Source organism: Glycine soja, chromosome 6 (genome assembly GCF_004193775.1).
Source record: "Glycine soja cultivar W05 chromosome 6, ASM419377v2, whole genome shotgun sequence".
Lineage (NCBI taxonomy): Eukaryota > Viridiplantae > Streptophyta > Magnoliopsida > Fabales > Fabaceae > Glycine > Glycine soja.
The window spans coordinates 2,632,655-2,656,606 of NC_041007.1; the positions used below are offsets into that span (position 1 = coordinate 2,632,655).

At 29.3% G+C, this 23,952-nt stretch overlaps 1 protein-coding gene across 1 annotated transcript; it reads left to right on the forward strand.

Moving 5' to 3' along the window:
* The first annotated feature begins 2,879 nt into the window (after positions 1–2,879).
* LOC114414674 lies at positions 2,880–8,236 on the forward strand. Its single transcript, XM_028379025.1, has 6 exons — positions 2,880–3,435; positions 6,416–6,542; positions 6,902–7,041; positions 7,159–7,221; positions 7,332–7,400; positions 7,810–8,236. Exons 1-6 carry the CDS (start codon positions 3,235–3,237, stop codon positions 7,879–7,881), a joined length of 672 nt encoding a protein of 223 aa, XP_028234826.1. The 5' UTR covers positions 2,880–3,234; the 3' UTR covers positions 7,882–8,236.
* Positions 8,237–23,952: the final 15,716 nt, after the last annotated feature.

Here is a 23,952-nt window from a genome sequence, read left to right on the forward strand (position 1 = left end):
TATATTATAATTATTATATTTCAAAAAAATATAATTTGATTTTTTTTCATATATATATATATATATATATATTAATATTTATTAATACTTTTTTAAAGTAAAAGAAATTTCTCAATTATATATAAATATAACAAATAAAATTTTTTATTATAAGAGAGTAAAAATAGTTGGTTTTGGTTAAAGGATAAAATTATGAAGTGTTAAGAAAGTCGATGTGTGACTTGAATATTTCTTAACACATCTCCTCACACATCTCCTCACGCATAACACTTCATGTGAACAATAAATGATGGGTAATATCTGGTTAGATTTGATCTTCAAATCAATCTATATTAAATGAAGTTGTCCAATAAATATATAAGCTACACTCTCTAACAAGTGAGACAATCATATAAGACTTGGGTATTTTTTAACAATATCAACATTAAATAATTTTTAATATTCATCAATCATTTATGATTATAAGGTCTGAATTTAACTATCTCACACTCTTATATAAACATTAACACTCCTCTCCTACACACAAGATTTTTTTTATTCTGGTACAGACGAGAATGACTGAATGAGATCATTTGATATTCAGTATCAAACTTTTTGCACTTACCGTACTTACTAATTTTATGTAGAGTACAAAATTAATTAATTCAACTGTTGAATTAATTTTTTTTATAAAGTTGATTAAGTTTATAAATTTTCATGTAAATTATAAGCAAATTAATACTTCGTCGCACAAATTCATTCAAACAAAAAATATGTCGTTCAGGTTATAAATAAATTGTTTCCTTTAAAAAAATGTTATAAATAAATTGTTATTCAACTTCATTTAATAAATAACGTGCAAATTAATCAGTTCATATTTTATTGACTATAAAATGTCTACCGAAGTACAAAAGAAAATTAAAGTCTATCAAACTTGTATTCTCGACGGACAATAGTCATTAGTCAATATGTATAATGTCCATGGTCATTAATTGCTTCCTTCGGTTATGGTAGGGTCTCCCATAACGAGAATAATCAAACTATGACAACAAAGTTTTCCAACAAATTATTACATGACCTACTTTTCCTTATTTAGTTTTCTTTGATAAAAAATACAGTAATACTTCAGTAATCTTAAATACGTTTTGCTTAATTAATGCATCTAACCGTTGCTTACAACATATTTATGGTAGTCCCTTCGGTCTGGAATATAAATAATATGTTTGAACCAGATTAAATTCAAAGGTTGCTAGTATCTCATCAACATCTAACATTAGATTCCTTTATAAATAAGAGTTTAAAGGGATGTCTTCGTTTATCTTTAACATTTTGAAAAAAAAAAACTAAATTTGTTAAGATAGAAGGCACTTGTTTAGAATCTAAATAAAAATGTTCTCCTTAAACAAAATGCATAATCACAATAAGGTAAACGACTTTAAAACTTGCTTTGGTTCTTTTTAATTTTTTCATTCAAATGGTTTTCTAATGAAAGAGTCAAATTTATTTTTTATTTTACACCTAATACCAAATGGCCTGCCTTTTGTATATATCCATTGCTGGCCCTTTATAAGATTATAATCATTTTCATTGTTTCAAAATGTACCTCAACTTTACCTTATTGCTTGAAAAACCAACGATACCCTTTGATTAAAAGGTGAAGGATTAAGCTTATGCTTATGTTCGTTGCTTATAAAAAACTTGATCGAAGACAAAGAATGATTTTAAGTTTGGTTGGGATATAATATGATGTTGAGTTGTTTATTGGGAATTGAAACCGCAGAGTAAAATTTAAATCATTTTTTCTAAAAATAACATAGTAGGAAGGGGTAAACAATATAATAGGTATCAAAATGAGTGAACAATAATTAGCAACACAAATTGACTCTTCGGAAAAAAATTGAATTCAATTTTCGTATAATACATTCTCGCGAGGAATAAAGAATTTTAAATGTGATTAAGTCTGAAATCGAATATTAATTTTATAATCAATTTAAATAATTAAAATTTATAAGAATATTTTGAGGTTCATTAAATAATCAAAGATTAAAATTATAATGGTTAAAAAAATAATATAATAGGTGATGCATGATATAACTTATAAAATAATCTATTAAGTAGTATGTCATTTTACCTTGTTAGTCTAACTTGAAAATCATAAATCGAAAAGAATGAAATGTTAGGAATTTTATAATTGCTAATTAATTAATTAATGTGGGTTATATATTATATTTATGGGCTTAATAAAAGTGATCTAATTTGGTGAGTTCATTAGACTATTATCATAAATTAATGTGGACTTGATAAACGGAAATCAGTTTGGCCCATTAGAAAATAATCATAAATGATATTATATTCTCTTATATGAGAAACCTAAGGTCTCACACGAAAAAAAAATGATAATTTGGTTAAGGAAGAACACAAAACTAACCATTTCTCAAACTCATCAATTCCGTTGTTTATCATGGATCCATGTGTTTTTCATACTCCATGATTTAACAGTGGTATATAGTATGTTAAAATTATTGGCAAACAGTGGTATGTAGTATGTACTTGGGTAGCCAGGGTTTTATCTCTTGACTAAATTTAGCCCAAAATTTTAAAATATAATAGTACACCAGTACGTATTTTTTTTGGGCAAAAATATATTGCGATTAGTTGAGTAAAGTAATAGTAATAGAAATCCATAAATTTTGAAATCTCAACGTGAAGGATTCTATAAGATAATTAAATCCACAACCTTCGCCATAGCTGATACTTTTATATCATTTGATAAATAATAAACAATGCAAATTGCACACGATATGTGGTTTCTATAGTATAGTAGGTTTGTTTATCGGAATAAAGTGAAGTTGGTTAATTCACGGTGAGTGAGAAATTGTGAAGAAGCGGAGTAACTCACTAACTACTCAACATCACGTTCATGCCCTAACCTCAGTTCTCTCCAAGCGCATGATTGAAGAGTCCACCCTCCCCTCGCTCACGTGGCACGTTTTCATTGGGCCATTTCGTCTCGTCGGGATTCATACCAACACACCAATAAACAATACCAGTCACACTCACTCGTTTTCTCTTTCTCTCTCTCTGCTCTGTGTTTTTTCTCTCTGCAGAATTTCCCAAATTTCTCCACTACCCTATCTCCTTTGCTCCTGAAACTCCCACATTCTTCACCAGCAATGCACGATCTTCAATACGAATGCAGTTTCGATATTTGATATCGGAGTATCGGTGTTTGAGCGGCTGAATTGGAATTGGAAAATGCTTGAGGCAATGGAAAGTTCGGTCAATGGTGGGTTTACCCATTTGCAGAGCTGTGGAGATAGCAGCGAAGAAGAGTTATCGGTGCTTCCTCGTCACACCAAAGTGGTCGTAACAGGAAATAACCGCACCAAATCGGTGCTCGTTGGTCTTCAAGGTGTTGTTAAGAAAGCCGTTGGACTAGGTGGATGGCATTGGCTGGTAAGTTCTATTTCTCTACTCTTCATAATGACAATTCGTATTATGAATAGCTTGATTCTAATTTTGGGTTGCTTAATTTCATTTATTTGCATTATTGTGGTTCTTCTAACCAATGTCTTTGTGTCAGTCAATTTTGGTATTTTTCTGTTTTATTAATTCGTCACGCGTCTAATTCTAATCAAATTTAATTGCTCTGATGCCCCTGGTTGTTGTGGGTGTCTTGTTTTTTGAAATACTCTAAACCTAACTGCGTGAATTGTTATCCGAATCATTCACTCAGCTATTTTAATTTAGATTTTCACATGCGGGTTTCTTCGTGGTGTGGGTTGAATAGGTTTAATTCGTTTGCACTTTTTGAGGAATAATTCTGAACTGTTACTTGTGGGCATCCATTGCATGTCTTTCTTCATGGCTGGATCTGGTGTTTTATGAGGTGCACTATGAGGATCAGTTGTTAATTGGGTCTTTTATTTGCTCTCATTTATTGATGGAAGTAAATTAATTGATCCTTGCTCTGGGTTTTGGTATTGGTAATTTGAGGTCTGAGCTCTGAATTATGCTTGTGTTATTAATGTTGTAATTGAATCAGAATTAGGGCAAGAAGCTAATATTTATTTTACTCCAATCAGAATCTGGGCTATTCTTTGAAGGTTTAACTATACCATATTTGTTTATTTTTTCCCCAATTTCCCTTCTCTGTTTTTTTTTTTTTTAAAGTAAAATTTTACTGACTGATTATACATCTTATATGAAAAATTCGCATTGAAATCAAACTAGTCTTGGGGCTTTCTTTTGGGAGATTTGAATTTGAATATTATTTATAAGTATAAGCTGTATTTCAAACTAGGTTAGCATTAGTGATAGCAATAAGTAGGGTCTTGCTAAAGTACTATAATACGTGTCTCCATAACCATTCAACATTAGAAACATAACCTTAAATCATCCAAACATAATTCTAACAACAAACTTCTAGAACTAATTTTTAAACTTTTTTTTTTTTTTACGGTAACGACTGGAATTCATTCAACGGAAAAAAGAGTTATTTACATCACTTAACAAAGAAGGATAAATGCGGATAAATACTGGTAATTTTTAAACTTATACTTACTCTCCAAAACCTACCTAAAAATGATACATTAACACTAATTAGTGTATATACATTTTTAAACTTATACTAAATACATTCCATATATAATAGATATTACGTAAAACTACTAGTGTGTGTCTGTTTTTTAAATTGTCAATTATTTTAAATTCTGCCTTTATATTAAGTTTAAGATTTTTTTATGCAAAGTTTTATTTGCTATAGAATTTTAAATTTATTTTATATATTAATTATTTGTTTTAAATCCTGATTACGTTTAATGTAAAATTACTTCATTTCTTCAATTCTTTTTTGTAGGCTTGGTGAAATATTTTTAAGTTTAATTGAAAAAATATTCATATAGAATATTGATATACTTGCTTTGTTTATATATAAAAGTTTAAACATATATTGAAATGTTTTGATTGTAATAATCAATGTTTAAAAATATTATAACAATAAAAAATTAAGATGGCTAATATTGACATTTTTATCATAATAATCATATTTATCTTATGTATTGAATGCTTATCTTATAAATGGTACGTGATTCAAATTTATATATGAACATGTGTCTGTAGTGTGAATGATATTGTCACAATCCACTCTTGGATCATGACCGACACATAGACTATATAATTTCCTTAGTTTGGCTAGTCTAGTATCTCCCTCCAAATCACAATTAAAAGATCAACAAAAAGGGATTACCAAAAATCTAGCGGAGTTTTCCCTAAAAACAAGACAAAATCCACATTGAATAACTTGGGAAAACATATCATATATTCATACAAATTATTTTTATATACATATATCCAGATCCAATCGTCAGATATCAATGCCACACATTACAAAATAGGCCCTTGACATATTATCCAAAATATCAACTAATAGTGACGTTGATCATACATACTAATCATCAAAGTGTCTCAAAATATCATAATTACACCATAAACATATCTATAAGATAGGATTATTTACATCTCAAAAAAGGGATTTTCTTTATATCTATTCCTACCGTTTTCCCTATAGTTGAATTATATTGGAGTAAAAAAAAAAAAACTTTCCATCAAATGCAATGGAGGACTATCAAAAAGATAGACAAATTCTTGGGTAAGTCAACAAATCATAGGAAGTCAACTACTCTACTATCTGTGTATCTCAAAGAATAAATTTCACTCAAGTGAAAATAAATATTTTACTTCATTCTCAAGTACTCCTAGAATTTCAAAGACAAGAATGCAATAAACTTGGTAAACTTTGGAACAATGGAGGAAAATGAGTGGAAGGTTGAGAGATGAAAAATGGGGAAGAAGAGGGAGGGTTTGAGAGATGAGGGTGGATTCTTTAAGGAAGGGAATTAGGAGAGGGGGAGGGGGGTTTCGGGTGTTTTCAAAAAACAGAGGGGGATGATTGTTATATATATATATATTAAAAAGAAAGTGAAACGGTGCGTTTCTGATATATTACTGACTAAATCATAATATATAATTCAGAAAGCTATATCAGAACTCGATTATTTAATTCAGTTCAAATTACTTTTAATTAGATTGAATCAAATTAGATTTAGTATTATATTTAAATCATTCCAAAAAAAAAATTGTATTTAAATAATTAATGTGTATTAATTAAATCACTATATTTTATATACATGTGGGAATGGGGCCTGTTGGGTACTATAATGCCCATACCTGCACCTATCCCCATTGAATTTTGCGGGTTTTTCATTGCCTTCAGTTTCATCTCTTTTGAGCGGTTATTTACTCTACATGTGGTGATTTTTTTTTTTTTTGGGGGGGGGGGGTACGCACAAGGTCCTGGTAGAATTGCACTCCCTAGTTAGCTTTTGTTGTTAGACTATTATTTTACATTATTCTTAATTGGTATAAACAAATGCAGGTTCTTACAAATGGTATTGAAGTGAAGCTACAAAGGAATGCTCTTAGCGTGATTGAAGCACCCACCGGTAACGAGGAAGATGATGACCTTGAGTTTGAAAATATGCCGTGGAATGGATCAGATTTGGGTGAGTTTACACTTAACAGTTTTTAGCTGTCTTCCCTGCTGACTGGTAGTGGTATTGTGATTTGTGATCAAAGTATTCAGCCTTGCATGTTGACCGGTATTTGCTATTATGTATACACCCTACTCTGAAACTGTTAGTGGACATATATGGGAATGCTGTCATATTTTTATTAATTCGTTGTTGTTTTGGCTTCCATATCCATGGGTTTCCAAAGTAAAGTGGTAGGAATTGGTAACACTGGATCCGTTATGTGTTCCCCTGTTGCTTGTGCCATCTCTAAAGTTCTCTAGTGTCTTACTTTAATCTCTGTTGACCCTACCTTTTTTATTTAATTTGGTGTACTTTGTTTGATTTCTCAGCATCGGACGATACACAGAAGTTCCACAAGCCGAGGCATAGAATGCATAGAACATTGGGATCATCTCACAAGACCATGAGTAGGTCATTCTCTGGCGATTCACAGTCAAAGGGCTCCGTTTCTATGCCTCATGGGTCCACGGTATATCAAATTTATTTTTTCTTAATTTGTTTCCCCTCCCTCCCACTAACATAGTAAATGATTTTTCCTATAGTTAGTATTTTAATTATTAACATTATTTTTTAATATTTTGTGTAGAAGGTAGACTTGAGCAAACTTGAAATGGCTGCATTGTGGAGATATTGGCGACATTTTAATCTAGTAAATTCCTTTAGAACTAACTGTTTGATTACTGTCTCCCAAAAAAGATGGTTTTGGCAGTGCGTGTATGTGTCCCCTTTGTAATTACTTCTTGAAATGGATTTCTGTAGGTGGATGCGGTCCCAAACCCATCAAAAGAGCAGCTAGTAGATGTTGTTCAGAGGCATTTCATGTCGCAGGTAACTTAAAATTTGTGATTGCATATTTGTTTGTGTTAAATAGTATTCGTTGAAATATTCTATGGTTTGTAAATGATGTTTTTAAGGTGGTGAACTGCATATCCGATTCCAATCTCTTTCAGAGCAAGCTAATGTCTATTATTAATTGATACGAAAATGTTTCTTTCAAATCTTTAAAATTTAAAAGTCTTGTGTAATATTCCAAATCTTTTTAGGATAAAATTGATATCAAATGAATATTTTGGTTATTAATAAGCAGTTTAATTTTTTTATTAAGTGAATTGCCTTTATATGTATGGTGTATGTGTTTGTATATGCCCTAGTGTTCCCGTATGTTTGTTGAAGAACTTGAACAAGAATAGCTGAATTTGGGTATCTTAGTCTGAAATTGTGTTTCTGTTTTGTGAAGCAAATGGACGAATTGCAGGTGATTGTGGGATTCGTCCAAGCTGCAAAGAGGCTTAAGACTGTGTGCAAATGAGAAGAAATGATATTTTGATAAATGAAATTGTCTATGCTAACAAAGATAGTGTATGTAATATCCACTTCCCTTAGTATTATGTTAATATTTATCGGTGATCTGTAACTTTCTGATATAGTAGTAGGTTAGTACTTTGAGATTGTTATAGAGACTCTTAGTCTTTTGTAGCGACCCAATTATGTAGATAAATATGTGACCTTGCGACTGGATCATCAGGGAAGTCACCAAGGCTTTCTTTTCAACATGATTCAATGTATTGCTGACCTGGGAAATGGGTTTTTAGAGACCTCAATGTATATATATTTTAGTTTCTCTTAACTTTGATTCGTCTTGAATGAATTATCGTGTTGTGCCACCTGGTCCGGTGTAGTGGATCGTTGCCACCATCTCAAAGTGACTTGAACGTTTGTATAATTGTGAGAAATGACGATAATTCTTTTAATACGTGGCACAATAAAAAAAAATGACATGTAATTATGAGATTAAATCACGTCATTTTTTAGTAATAGGCAGTATCAATACTGTGATTATGTCCTTTGACTAGTTGGTTGAATTGCCAACCATGTATTGCGGATTTGTCCTCTAGCCATTTGTTGCGTATGTTAGTTTTGCATTGGCTGCTTTACTTTCTTTTGTAAATCTCGGTTTAGTGTATTCTCTTATTGGGGTGCTGCTTAGGCACATCTTGTGACTTTGGCATTGACCTTTAATTCAATAATATTGGTCTTTTGCTTTCAAAAAAAGAAAAAAAAAAACACTGTGATTATGGCATAGATATGGTGTCATTATTATAATATTAAAAAGAAACTAAACAATTGAAATAAATAATTACCTTTTGACTCCAATTGTATAAACTCATTAAGTGCTGTTGTCCACTCCTTGTAATGGTATCAATTAGAAATTAAATTATATCTAATTTATGCTATCTGTCGTCGCATCACTTGACCCTTTTTTAGTTCCAAATTATATTTTTTGTTTTTTTGTTTTTTAAAGCATTCCATTTACGCAAAGTATTTAATTTGTAATTTTTTCAATATTGTTTTTGAAAAAAGAAGCCGTGAAATAGCATGATAAAAGGCCTGACTTATGCGAAGATATTTCATCGAAAATAAAACATGGACATGAATTTTATTTGCAAAATGTTGTAAGATGCAATCATTTCCTTCTCTCTTTTTTTTTTAAAAAAAATGAAAGTTCCCATGTATAGTTTTGACAAGGTTGAGGTAAGTTATTTCGTACTCACAGGATACTGTAGTTGGAAAAAAATTGGACTGAATCGATTTTCTAATTTCATTATCAGTAAAGAATTAGTTAATTTAAAACAAAAAATTCTCCAAACTAAATATTAGTTGATTCAATCAATTTTTTAAACCAAATGTCTAAATATTTGATGAACAATAGGCTAAATGGTTAAGTAGTTGAAAATTCATGAAAAGATCACAAGCTTTTATTTATTTTTTTAAAAAAAACTTTATCTATTTTGTTCTTTAAGAAAATAATGTAGTTTTAGTCTCTTATTATAGATTTAAAATTTTGTGTAATGAGAGACTAAAATCATATAATTTTAGGCTAATATATTTGACAGTCCTTTTAAATATGATGAATTTTAATGTCATAATAGACAATAAAATACTTAAAAATGAAATGCATTTAGAGATATAATTGATAAAATGTTTAATTTTAAATTTTAAAAATACTATTTGTTGATTAAAAAACAAAAGGTAGAAAAAATTATTGTGAAATTCATATGAGAGCGTAAAAAAAATCATGAAACACACAATTTTATAAATTTTATTATTATTTTTAATTTCTTAACTAATACTCAAAGATACTTATTAGTATGTATCTGTATTAAAATCTTAAATCTAGATATAAAATTAAGCTCTATTTTTTTTTTAAAATGAAGGGGAACAATAAACAGATAAATCGTGAGGAGAAAGTGAAGTAGGTAAGAAATTGAGTAAGAAAGGGAAATGTGATAGTGGTGGTGGGGACAGAGATAGGCGAAGCAGAAGCACCGGTGAAAATTCAACGTCTGCCTGCACATAAGTAGAAAGATATTAGACACGCCAATAAAGTTTGGTGGTCGGTTGGTGCTTTCTTTGACATTCATTATTATTAATATAATGTTTTCAAGACATAACTAACCCCATCCATCTTAAGTCTTTGACTCCTTGCTCCTATAAGTACCCTCTGTCTGTATCATTTCTTATAAGTCCTAACTACTAGACTTTTTTTTTTTTTTTTTTTTAAGTTTGGTGTTAAGTACAAAAAAGAAAGAAAAAAAAAAAAAGATGAGTAGCTTTCAAGTGTGGAGTGGGTTTCTCTTGGCTTTGTCACTCTTGAATTCACGTGCTCTTGTCTATTCCTACCCCACCCCAAATTCTCCTTCACACCCTCCTCAGCATGGTGATAGTGCACACAAGCCCGGGTGCTACCAGCCTACTCCTCCTACACATAGGCCTCCTAAGATCCCACCACCACCATCACTACCGTCGTTGTCGCCGCTACCACCTGGGGCATTTTATTTCTTCTCTCCACCCCCTCCTAGTCCTCCCCATTATCCAAAAACTCAAAGGCCCGTGGGCCTAGGCCCACCCCCTCCAAGGTTCCGGGTACTTTGATTTGGCGTAAATAACATAATATATACTTCATACGTATCAGTGAGAGCTTCATCTGGCCTTGGCGGAAAAAGTTTGTTGTTATATATAGTGGTTCGGGTTAATTATCTTGCACTCTAGTCTCTTTTTCTCTTCCGTTTTTGTTAAGAGTAAACTGTAACAGTCACTGTTCTTGTAACGTCTGGTATATTGTTAATCTGGAAGTGTTTGAACGTGTTCATTTGAGGTGAACAGCTTTGCCATTTTAACAGTTTTTAAATTCTACACTAAATGTTGGTCTTGCAGAGCTATATACTTATAAGGTGCACCGGGTTGTAAAAAAACAAAAAAATTATGAGTTTGAATTTCTTTAGATAAGATTCTAAAAAAACTAATATGATAACGTCTTAACTTTTGGAGTGACTACTTTGATAATGAAAATTTTAAGAAAAACAATTTTATGATATATATAATTTTAGAGCATCGCGTGAGAGTTTATTCCGAGTTCTTTTGAATAATATTATATATTTTTACAACAATTTTTGTAATAAAGAGAGAAATGTGGAATGAAATAATTAGTAATATGATGGAGAGAAAGAAATGGTGTGAAAAAGTGATGTGGAAACGTGAAATAAAAATAGTATTATTCAATTATTTTTTATTAAAGTATTTCTAACTATGCAATCATGGTAAATCACTTTAGCATAGGCCGTACAATGTCTCTATTGATGTACTCCTTAAAACCTTAAAAATAGATTATATGATTGGCTAACAATTCTTGGGAAATAAGAAGCATTGCTTCTATGAGTAAACCGTTCTTATAAGAATTGTCATATATTAGCTTCAACAGTGAAACCACTGATTCTCAAGTTTTTTTATGCATAAGAATGAAAACAAAACATAAGAAAATGTGCATGACCAAAATGTCTGTTAGCATAAGAGAAAAAATCTGAGATGGACAATCCGTCCAATGATGCAAAGCTTATTCGTTGGTTGCTTCATATATTGCCAACCAATCCGCATAGGCAATTAGCTTCCCGAAGTGTGTGCTACAAATGTGCATTCCAATCCTTGTTGAGCATTCATGAAGTTTTTTAGATGATGAAAATCTCTAACTTTTTTACATCATTTAAATTGCTTGAGATTTGGACTTAAAAAACTACTGAAATATAAAAAATATCATTTTAAAAAGTTAATCAAAATATAGTTTATATGCAAAAAAAAAAAAAACAATGAACATATAGATACAATAAATAGACGATAACAAATATAAGATATAGTTCGTAATAGAAATGAATATTAACTATTATTTTGTTACTAAAAAACTGTAAAACATGAAAATGAACATAAAAAACGTTTCTAAAACGTACACTTCGTCTATTATAGACCACTATTAAATGTCTGTTTGCAATAAATAACGTGATAACACTTTATAGATTATAGAAAACAAATTGTTTTAATAGTTTGGTTTCTTGTTTTATAATTTTACTTTTCTCCTCTAAAATAGTAAAAATCAATCGAGTAACCAACTCTGAGATCACTGAATAGGGTAGTGTTATATATATGTCTTATAGTTGCCTTTTCAAACTAAGCACTATAGACTTTATCAATACATTATCTGTGAAATAAACTTATCGAATTTCGTGTGCATTTCTTAAGTCGAAATAAATTAAAAAATAAAGAAAAACCGCGCATTTAAAGAAGAAGAAAATGTTTCGAATAATTGATAATTTATCCATGAGAGCCCAGTATATTTATTGGTTACTTTTTGTAGTGTCACCTTGGCCCAATATGTAGTAAACTGCATTTTATTTTGACTATCAAAACTCCATGGACCATTTATTATTGAGTTCAATTTAAAAGGACTTTCAGTGTCATCTTTTTACACACACACACATATATAAATATAAAAGCATCTAATTGGGATTCACACCCTTCTGCCAAAGCATATTAATAAATAAGATGATGCGGTGATATGCTAAATTCCTATCAAATGAAAAAAAAGTTGTGGTGACAGTGCATAATTGCATATAAGTAAAATTTTATAGATTTTTTTAGATCAATTAAAATTTATATTATTTTCTGCTAAATTGAAATTTAACATGGGCTAAGCTCAAAAAGTAAGCAAGGTATTAAATTTCATCCCTATAAGGCTTTCTCGGTTGGACATATGAATTAACAGAAAAATTGACATTAATTGGACCCAATAAGGCTTCTTGTTGCCCTTCGTTCTTCAATGATGGGCAAACACCCTGGGCCTTGGCCATTGTACTTAGATATCTTGGACCCTCTCTCCGAAAAGAAGGAAAAGCATCTACCAGAAACTAGTCATTTTGTAAAAAAAGAAAAAATCAACAAAAGCTAGCTATAAGTTTTTCAGTATTTTTATATTATTTTTCAATTAAAATTAGATTTTCATTCCAACTTATTTTAACAACTTTTATTAAGTAGGTTACTGTGGTTAAATTTTAGTTTTAATTGTAGAAAGATTGGTGATGGGAAGGATACTTTATTTTGGAGATACATATGGTGAAATGAGAGTCCTTTAATGCAATCACATGCAATGGAAAAAGACATATCAGTCCAAGGTATGTTAGCTCGGGGTGTAGATCAATCTGATTCCTGGAATTGGTGTTAGAGGAGATAGCCTTTTCAATGGGAGATCTGGAAGCATTGTTGTTGGTCGAGGTCATGTTAGTTCAGAATCAACATGATACTTGGAGATGTATCTTGTCCCCGGATGCAATTTATAATCACCTAGTTACCAAATTTGCCTCTCATATGCAAAATATTCAGGATTCGAATCCTATTCTTGGTAATTTTGGAACAGTGTTGCCCCTATGAAAGTGCTTGTTTTTTCTTGGCGATTATTTTTGGATCGATTGCCAACTTAACAAGAGAAGAATTCCCATTTTAAATGTCCAGCAATCATGTTCTTTTTGCAGACGAAGTTTAGAGACTGCTGAACATCTTTTTCGGCAGTGCAGGTGCAGTTCTTTAATTTGGCAAAGAGTTTTTTAGTGGCTAGATATATCTGTTGTTATTCCAAATGATTTGCAAGCCTTGTACAATCTGTTTGGGTCTTTGGTTTTGGGGAAAAAGGTGAAGAAATGGAAATTTTTAATAGGGCATTGCACTTGCTGGTGTATATGGAAGCATAGGAATGGCATCATTTTTAAGGGTCACACATTTGATGGTGGTAAACTTCTTGATGGAATTAAGATCAACTCATGGGAATGGTTTCCGTATGAGAAACAGAATACTGATAGGATCTTCTTCTCTTCATGGATGCTTAACACGCTACTCTGTTTGAACTCATATGAGTAGATTCTTTCTATTTTTTGTATTTGGATAGGCTTTACATGTAAATGGATTTATTCCACTTGTACATTCGTTGCAGTACTCCTTGTACTTGCATATCCTTTTGGTAATTCTATATAATCTAATTTGCATTAAAAAAACTAGAAAATACTTAACAAAAAAGAATATTTTAGGGGTTTTGGCCTTCCATAACAGAAAAACTAATATAATAATTAAAAAAAAATCAATGCACTATATCTAAGTTTTTTTTTTACTTCTTACTTTTTTTTTTACCAACACAAAGTTGGTTTAGATGATATGTGTGATTTAATTTAAGTCTCAAGATCAAACATTATGTACATTTCTATAATAGTTATATATTATTCTGGAAAGACATTTCTAGAAAAGAAAAGGAATTTCAAGGGGTGTATCTGTTTAAGAAAAAAGGTTATAATGGACAATTAAAATAAAAAAGGGAGAATGGGTGTACTTAACAAAAAAGTGGGTGTAAATAATAAGTATCCAAGGGTATATAGTCTTTTGCCTTTGTATTTTATTTGGGCCAGCACTTGAGCAATTGGAACCATCTAAGTCATTGGCTAAATGTGGTTGGGGTCCTCAAAAGAAAGAACAATAATCATTCCAAAAGTCACCAAAACTATACACGTGATTCAAGGTTGGTGTTAACACCACCGATATGTATATATATAATTAATAATTAATGGCAAAATAATAATTCGGGTGGGGGAATCAGACGCTTGAATATATGATGACATGAATAAATAATTATACCATCATATACCCCTAAGACAATTCAAGCAGTACTAAAATTCTTAAAATGCTGAATTGGAAAATCAAATCCTAATCAGGCCACCAACCTGTACCCGGCCTCCATTTTTTTTTATATACCAGGAACTTTAACATGTAAGACATCAGGGCTATGAAATCTTAAGTAGTGCTTATTTTCAAAGGAAGTGATTCGCTCACCTGTTCATTTGAGAATCCTAAATTATATATATTTGGGTTTGGTGATCGCATCAACGGACAACTATCACTTTTCTTCAGTGATAAGCCTAAACTTGAAATCTGCACTATCTTAAATGGCAGGCTTTGAGTAATTAACACGGTGATCGAAAGATCCTATTAATTAAGATTGGTTACATGTTAGTTAAGTTTAACTTTAAGCCTTCTCCTTTTGCAATATCACATGTCTCGTTAAAAAATTAGTCTCCTTGTAAGGGAGTCAGAGAGACCGTCCTACCCTGGATTTTTTATTTTTTAAGTAAACCCCCTACCCATATATTTATTTGAGCATCTTGTTCGTAAATTGTGTTTTGAATTTCATCACTAATCTACACATATAGGGTACTCCAAACCCTACGTTGTGGTGACGGTGTAGTAGAATCTATTTGTTTTTGAGTTTCTACAAGTATATTATATATACTTTATTTTTATCCGTATCTACAAATATATATAACATATGCATTAGTCATGCTCTCATGTGCATTGATAAAGACAGTAGTTTTGCTACTGTCTAATTTAATAAAAAAATAGATCAAAATGGAGAGAATTCATAAAACATAAAACATGTGCACCTCTATGATATCATCCAGACACTAACTTATCCGATAAAGACTCTATTGGCATTGTCTCCCTCTCAGGCCCACGCCACGTGCCCTGGCACCCAAAGGCCAAAACACAACATCGGCTAAAACAATACTTCCCTTTAATTTGCTGCAACGCCTATATGTATTGCGTTGTTTTGATAAGTTTCGATGATCATAGGTCGTCGAGAATTCAATTTGATTCACACATATATAGAGTCTTTCACTTTCATTTGGACCACAAATAAGGCTTATATTTATATGTGATGAATAATCAGTGTTTTTTGTTTCTTCTCATTTTTACTTCACTTCTGAAGTAACTTCTAGGTTATATATAAGCAGTAAGTATATCTGAATAGGAAATAAACTTATTTATTAAATATTTGAATTTGATATAACAAACTTATAAACTAGTAAAAAAACTGAAAATTAACTTATTTAACATGTCAAGCAAACACTAAAACTTCGAGATAGCATATCAATTATTATTTTATCAAGTAAATATATAAGAGAAATAAAAGGCAAGTTAAAAAATTAAAAAAAAATTAATATAAATAAGAAGATTAATTATTTTTTAACTGTGTTATAAACAACACAAATAGAAAAACAAAGCAAACTTATTGGTCAAATATATATGTTATAAACTGTTAATGGAAGAAAATGAATTTAATGTACATAATTAAATTATGGTCTCTGTACAGTAAAAAGAGTAAACTTTCAGTAACATCAATTAATTTCTTCTCAAGACGAGAGCTAAGGATAGATCATATATAAGGAAGGTTCTGATTGCAACAGCTTGAAATTTTGCAAACATTTTTGTGTTTCCAAAAGCCGTACGTACGCAGGTTAACAATTACCTATTGAAGATAGCCACTACTGATAACTAATACAAATGTTTGACGACGAGCATAAGTTCCTTCCTTAGTTCCTTGGTCAGTTAATAAATGATTGAATAAAGTCCATTAAATAAGTTCTGCTGTTTATGTGAACTACGTTTTATGCCAGCTAACATATAATTGAATTAGTTATATTATTTTTATACGTACTTTTAACAATATATTGTTATATTTATTTATTTATCGTATGACGTATTTTATTATATATTTTTCTTAAATAATTGTTCAAAAATAATGTAATAAAAATTTTCTTTGGTAGTTATAGAATAGATTTTTTTTTCTTAATCAATTGTGTTTATATGCTGTGGAAACTAATAACTCTCAAATTCTTAACAAAATTAATGTGATTTCTGTCTTTATAACGGAATTTCAAACATGCATTAGGTGTAAAAATCTTACACTGATTCACTGAATGAATGAGAAATATTTTTTTACAGTTTAACAATACATCAGATAATCTTATAAAAATTGCATAGCCTATACATAAGCAGACATGTGCATGTTATATATGGCTAAAAATATGCAGAGGAGATATGATTAATTAGGCTCTTTTTTTTGTTGATAAGTTTTATGATTATGCATTCCCTACTAGTAGGCACTAGACATTTCATAAACCTTAGACATTTTCCATGTGGCAGAACGTTGGGCTTGACTGAACTGGGCCTTGTGCCAGTCCCACCCGTTTGTCTTTTTCTCATAAATGAAAATGAAAAAGCATTTCTCTATTTCTCTACACCAAAATCTAAGTTAGATCACTGTCTAGCAATATGCATGTTAAATGAATTTGCCGTTCAGCTGAGTACAAGTAGCTATCATCAACTTCTTCAACTTTATTTATCTAGTGAGTAATGACTTTATTTGAACGCAATTGTTACTTGTTAGCTTTGTCTCGTGCTGTATTAGCCTTTTTTAAATTTCACTGCTTAAAATAGAATGGTATTTCTCCGAGAAATTCTATTAATAAAATAAAATACATTTTTTACAACAATACACTTTTTAAAACGCTTTTTTAATGATTTTTTACTATTAACTGAAATTTATCAGAAAACACAACTTCTTTATGGGTTTCACTTCTTATTTAATTTATTAATTTTCACTAATGATTTTAGAGTTTTTAAAATTTTGATTAATAATAAAAAAAAGTGTGTTAGAAAGAGTATATTTGAAAAAGTGTTGATGGTCCTCCTTATAAAAAAAAGTAATGAGATGAGATCAACAATACAATGAAAAAAAAGTTAAAAAGAAAAAGGAAATATTAAATAGGTTGTTATATGAATATGATATCCTTCCTCTATTATAGCTGGAAGCGGCCCATAAAACAAAAGAAAGTTTTGGTCAATCAAATGAAAGCTTATCATAGTGCCGTACGTATTGGCAGCTACATAGGTATAAAATAAAAAACAAACCTCCTTTAGATGAAAGCACGAAAGTCCAATACGGATAGTGTTGCAGTTGAAAATACACAAACTCCAAGAGTTGGTGCCTTGTTGGTAGGCAACCTAATTGTTTAATTATATAACCAGGTCAATGAGCAATAGTTTGAACTAGAAGTTGAGATTCTTTTAACACCATGATGAAGATTTGATGGTACCAAAGAAGCGAAATTTTGTTTATCTCTGCACTTAAGGATTAGGTCCAACCTTTTTTAAAATAATAAAATTGGTGCATACCAACAAAATATTAAAAAGCAGAAGAAAAAAAAAAGAGACTGGTGAGTGGGACAATATATAATTGATAATGTTGAGTACTCTCAACTATCACCCAGAAGCCAAAAGGTATTCTAGTATCTCTTTTATCGCATGAAAGGACTCCTAATATCCTATGGTTTGCCTTGAGGTCCACCTTTCATGTTATAATTGACATACCAAACGAAATACTGATTGTGATACTATGATTTTGTGGCCTAATTAACTTTTTCTCTTGTCTAAAGAAGAGACGATGATTATTGTTGACATGGTGGTGCAAGTTTGAACGGCTAAGAGTATTTTGTATGTTTTTTATTCCTTATCTACGAATTGGATAGCTTGCTGCCTAAACCTCTCTTTAGAGAGAGTTTTACTACTGTTTCTTGATTTCGAAATTCGAATTGTTCATAACAAATAGCTTGATGAACTAAAGTTGTGGAATGAAGGGTTTGAGCAACTACCATCATCCCATAGGTTGTATGCAAGGAAAACTACAGAAATTTGTAAAGAACACCCGAGAAAATATTATATATATGTCTTAGCCAAATTCTCAAGTTTATCTTAACAAAATCGTAGATAAAATTTACATATAAGATTTTTCTTTAAATTGAAATGTAAAATTATTTTAAAATATTTTTAATTCTTATATGCTTGTTTGTTACACTGTCAAGAACTAGGAAAGTCTGCATGTTAGATTCGATCAAATAAAAAAATTAAGAAATATGTGAGTGATGAAAATATTATACACTTGAATCTCTAAAGTTGTGGGTCAAATGTGATGTACAATCCGTTTTGGTAGTTCACACTTGATCCATTCATACATATCTTTTTGATGTATACTATTATATTAAAAAAAATCAAATGTGATGTATACACCTGATCCATTCATACTTAGATCGGTTTTTTTATTTTTTAAATTATTACGTGAGTCTTTCTATATTTTAAAATTTATTATCTTAATATGCAAAGTTGATTTTAACGTTGATTAATAAAAAATTAATCGTTAAATTTTAAATGTTAACTAGATTAAAAAGTTAATTAATATTTAAAAATAAATAAAAAATAAAAGTAAAAAACATGCTCTTTACTATTACACCTTGGGTAAATGACACATCCTTTGAAAATTTTATTTTTGGTGAATTTTGAAAATATAAGAGAAATTAAATGATAAATTAAAAAATAAAGAGATCAATTTGATAAAATAAACAAAAATAGAAGGAGTGATTTTAGGATTAAACTTTGATTGAATTACATTTTCTTCGGATCGGTGAAATAGAGATCAGATGGATGAGCTGTACTGTAACGTACGTCCCAGCCAACGGTGGTTGAGCAAATGTGATTAACACACACACACAATCCAATCATGATTCATGGACGAAGGCAAGGGACCTCGATGGACAAGGCCACCGTTATAGTAAATGTTCAGTTTTTAAAAGCGTTTTACCTAATTAATATGCTCCCCTTACTCAAATAATAAGTGTTAGAGTTTCATTAAAAAAAAAAAGGATTATGCGTCCCAAAATTTAAATTATGATGCTGTCTCTATAACTAACTCATCTTATGTTTTTTTTTAAGGGAACTCATCTTATGTTACAGCTAAATATATTATTATTTATCACTTAATTAGTTATTATTTGCCGTTTCTACTTACAAACAAGTGATTCTCCTAATAGATGATCTAATAATCTAATAGATCATTTGTTGGTTATGTAAGTTTGTTAGTTGATAAAGTCTCTATCTCCTTGCCATGGCGCATCAGGATTCAGGAGGCAATGGACAGGTCAAGGGAGCACCTACCACTGGTGACCACGAGCACCACTTGTAACTTCTTTTATATTTAAATTATATTTAAAGCCACTTTAAATCCTAAAAGGTCTGAATCAACATGAAAATATTTACTTAAAAGAGAGTTTTTAAAATATCAAACTTTTTATAATATTTTATCTTGTATGTGTATATATGAATTGTGGCTTTAATTTATGACCCGAACTTATAAAATTTATAAAAATACCACATGTACTGTTTTCTCCTTTGGGAAGTTAAATTTTTCAGGGAGCCGTGAGATTAAAAATTTCCTGTCAGTGGGTCATATATTATTGCTTTATGACATATTAGATCATATTATCGTCCCACCAAAACAAAGGAACAATAACCCCACTTCACGTTACCCCATTCCCGTGGGTGATTATTTATTTATTTTGAGATTCCATTTCGTGTCTTTTAAACTCCAACAAACATGGAAAAAAAGACAAATATACTGCATGTGAAATAAAAGAAAACTAACTATTCCAAGTTAGGGGGAAATCACTTTTTTCCACTTACATTGTTTATAGAATACTTTTTATAATATATTGTAGGAGTATAATATTATTTCTATTTATTTCTTTTAATCACATCAACCATCTCATTATACATTTTTCTCTCTCTTAATTTTCTATTTATTGTGAAAAAAATATAAAAGTCCATTAAATACATTTTTTTGTTATTACATTAAATATAATTTCTCAGCTTTCAACTTTTTTTTATAACATAATAATTGTTAATTTCTTAAAGAAATAAAATTTTACGCGATATAAATAAACTTTCTTCATTTAAAAAATCGTCACATGTTAACGACTAAACACTTACTTATCTCTATTAATGTAGTTATTGTATGATAATTTTTTATCAAATATAAAAAACAAGGTGAAATTATTAATATAAACATTGTAATTTTATGCTAACAATAAGATGTATGACATAAATAAGCAAAAATACATAAACATAGTAAGATAGTCTCACCCACATACAAATAGAATATTAAACTAAGGTTAATTAGGGACACCTTATGTGGTAATTCATGTAGCAACCACACATGTACACCTTCCAAGTTCCTACTTCGTATTGCGATCGAGCAACTTTTTTGAACAAACAACTTAGTTTGTGGACAAGGAGGAGACATCTTCTTCAATGTCCTCCAAGACAGAGATACTAAGGTGAAATTTGATAGAACAAAACTCACTCACACAATGTTTAAAGAGAATGATGAAAAATAAATGTCATTGAATTTCTATGAATTAGATTTCATCAACTATATATATATATGGAATAAATACAAATAAACTAACACATATTTAGTTATTAACTAACTAACCTCCAAACCAACTAACTTTTGAATTATTATTTATTCACTAACTAGAAAAAATTCACACAAGTCATGTGCTAAGCAAGAGAGATGATGTTACAAAATTTGAACTAATTAGGTTGGTATTAGGTGTCATGCCAAAATTTTCAAGAATAAAAAACAAAATAATTTACATCTATACGGATTGAGGCCCTGTTTAAATAAATTTTTCAATGAACAATTATAAAAGAAAGTTACTTACGTTTTTTTTTATAAGACAAGATTAATTTGTAAAACTCTATCATTTAGCTTATCCAAGAGTTGATTTTAACTTCTACATAAAATAATTTTAATCTGTGAGATAAACTTAATTCATTTTATCCTCTCTTTTTAAAATGCTTTATTGAGAAGTTTTATCCAAACATCATCTAAAAACACAAAGTATTTCGGAAAAATAAAAAATTTCACATCAAATTTTAACAAATATCATTATTTATTGGATATATTTTTTTTGTTACAATTTTTTTTGGGTGTACTATTAGCTATAGCTTTTAACTACGTGTAATTTTTTTTTATAAGAAAGCAAAATTGTGTTATGATTTGTCCCTTTTAAAATTCGCAATTTGTTAGTAGCCGTAAAAAAATTTGTTGGAAAAACCATAATCTTTCAAATCAAATAATAAATACCATAAAATTATTAATTGTTATAATAGTTACTTTAAAAATTATAATATATAAAGTAATATTGAAAACATGTTAAAATTTGATTCAATTATAAATAATTTTTTAGTATTTTTGAAATAATGTAATATCCGAGTCACATTTTTCACGTGTTGATTAATTTAGCATTTTTGGTTATAATTAAAAAAAAATCAACTATACACCCTCAAAAGAAAAAAAGAGTTATATATATATATATATATATATATATATATATATATATATATATATATATATAGTGTAAAAATGTTTTATATTATTATCCAATAACAAATTATTGTTTTAATTATTTTAAGATAAATATTTTAAAAATAAATAAATTTAACATAAATGATGAAGTGTATAAATTTTTTTAAACTATCAATATATAGTGTTTTTCTCTAAGTTTAAGAGATTTTTAACATTTTTCTTTATGGTTTTACCGGAAAAACGAAGTAATTCTTCATGGTACATAATAAATTAAAATTCGGATATTTCCTAATGCGCAATTACGATAGTGATTTAACACAGATTTAAAATTAGTGATTCTTATTAATTGTGCTTATAGACATTATATGAATTGCTACCTCAGTAGTGACCTTTGTAATTTCCTTTTCTCCTCTGTTGTCTTCTTTCTTTTAGGTAGTACCGTAGTATGTTGTTTTCTGATTAAATCTAATCTGCTGCAATTTGTTCTTCGACGAAGGAATCACACCTTTTATATTGCAATGATTAGGGAAACACACCTTTTATAGTTTATATCCAAAATATTATGGCTCGAATGCTTGACGTGCAGTCTTTGAACATAGTTATCGGCATCATTCAGAAATTGTGAGTAACAGTTTCAATTAAAAAAACGATTATAACTTTACGCGTCAAATTAATTTATAGTAAGCAGGTAAGTTGGGGATTCTATACTTTGATTATTTTATTGTTTACACACTTTGATGGGACAAAGAACATGAATAGAAAAGCACTAAGGACGGGATTAAACATTTGCAAAATTGCAATTATCCAAGTTGCGGTCGTGAACAGGTAGGTACCTTACCAATTCGTCCTTATATTAAATAATCTTTTTTCTTTTCCTTCCAAATGATATGTATTATGTTTGAGTTGGATAGAGTTATGAACTCTAACATGAGAATTAAGGTAAAGAACCCCCAAAACGGTCATTATAAAAAGATCAATTGGCTATTTCGTTGTTTTACTAAAGGTGATATATACTTTTCAGTTTTCACTGCTCAATATTTTTTAGTTCAATTTTATTTCTTTGATTTTAATTATTATAGTTAAATCCTTCGGTTAACTTTTATTTACTCAAGAAATTTAAATACTTTTCACTCAAAATTCCTACCAACTGAATTAATTAAACCATGTTTAATTATTTTTATTAAAAGGAATTTCAAAAGTTTTTTTTAACAAATACAAAAGTCTTTTTAAAAAAATACTTAGAATAATTTAAATTAACTAGATTGAATGAATATTTTAAATAGAAAAGTAAATACATATAGGAGGTTAAGAGATTAATATTTATGCATTGATAGTGTAAAATAATTTTATATTATTATTCAATCACAAATTACTATTTGAATTATTTTAAAAATTATCAAATTTATCAAATGATGAATTATGATTAAATAACTATAATATTAATTTAGGATATTTACATTATATATATTTATATATAAATAGATCCATGGATTGAAACATTATATTTTACTTAAAACAAGAATATCAAATTTAATTAAAACTATCTTTTTAATCTTTTAAATACTTTTATCTTGATTTGGTCTAAAATTTATTCATTTCAGTCATAATAAAATTTTAAAAATAATTATTTATTTAATATAAAAATGTGAAAATTATTATAGTCATAAAAAGCTTTAAGAAATTAAATTAATTATAGTGAAATTAAATTATTATAGTGAAATTAATTCAGAGAAAAAAATTAATAATGATCCATATATTTATTTAACGTATCTCGATAAATTCAGAGTATAATCTTTTAAATCAAAATAAACCATGTTTTTAATTAAGGATGTGAAATCCTTATTTACTGACAATTCAAAAAGTAGTAAGATGTGAAATCTAGTAGTAGCACACTAATCAATAACCAGCACCTTTTCCCAGTTTTTTTTTTTTTTTTTCATTTAGTAGTAGTATTTAATTATTGGAAAAGCCAAA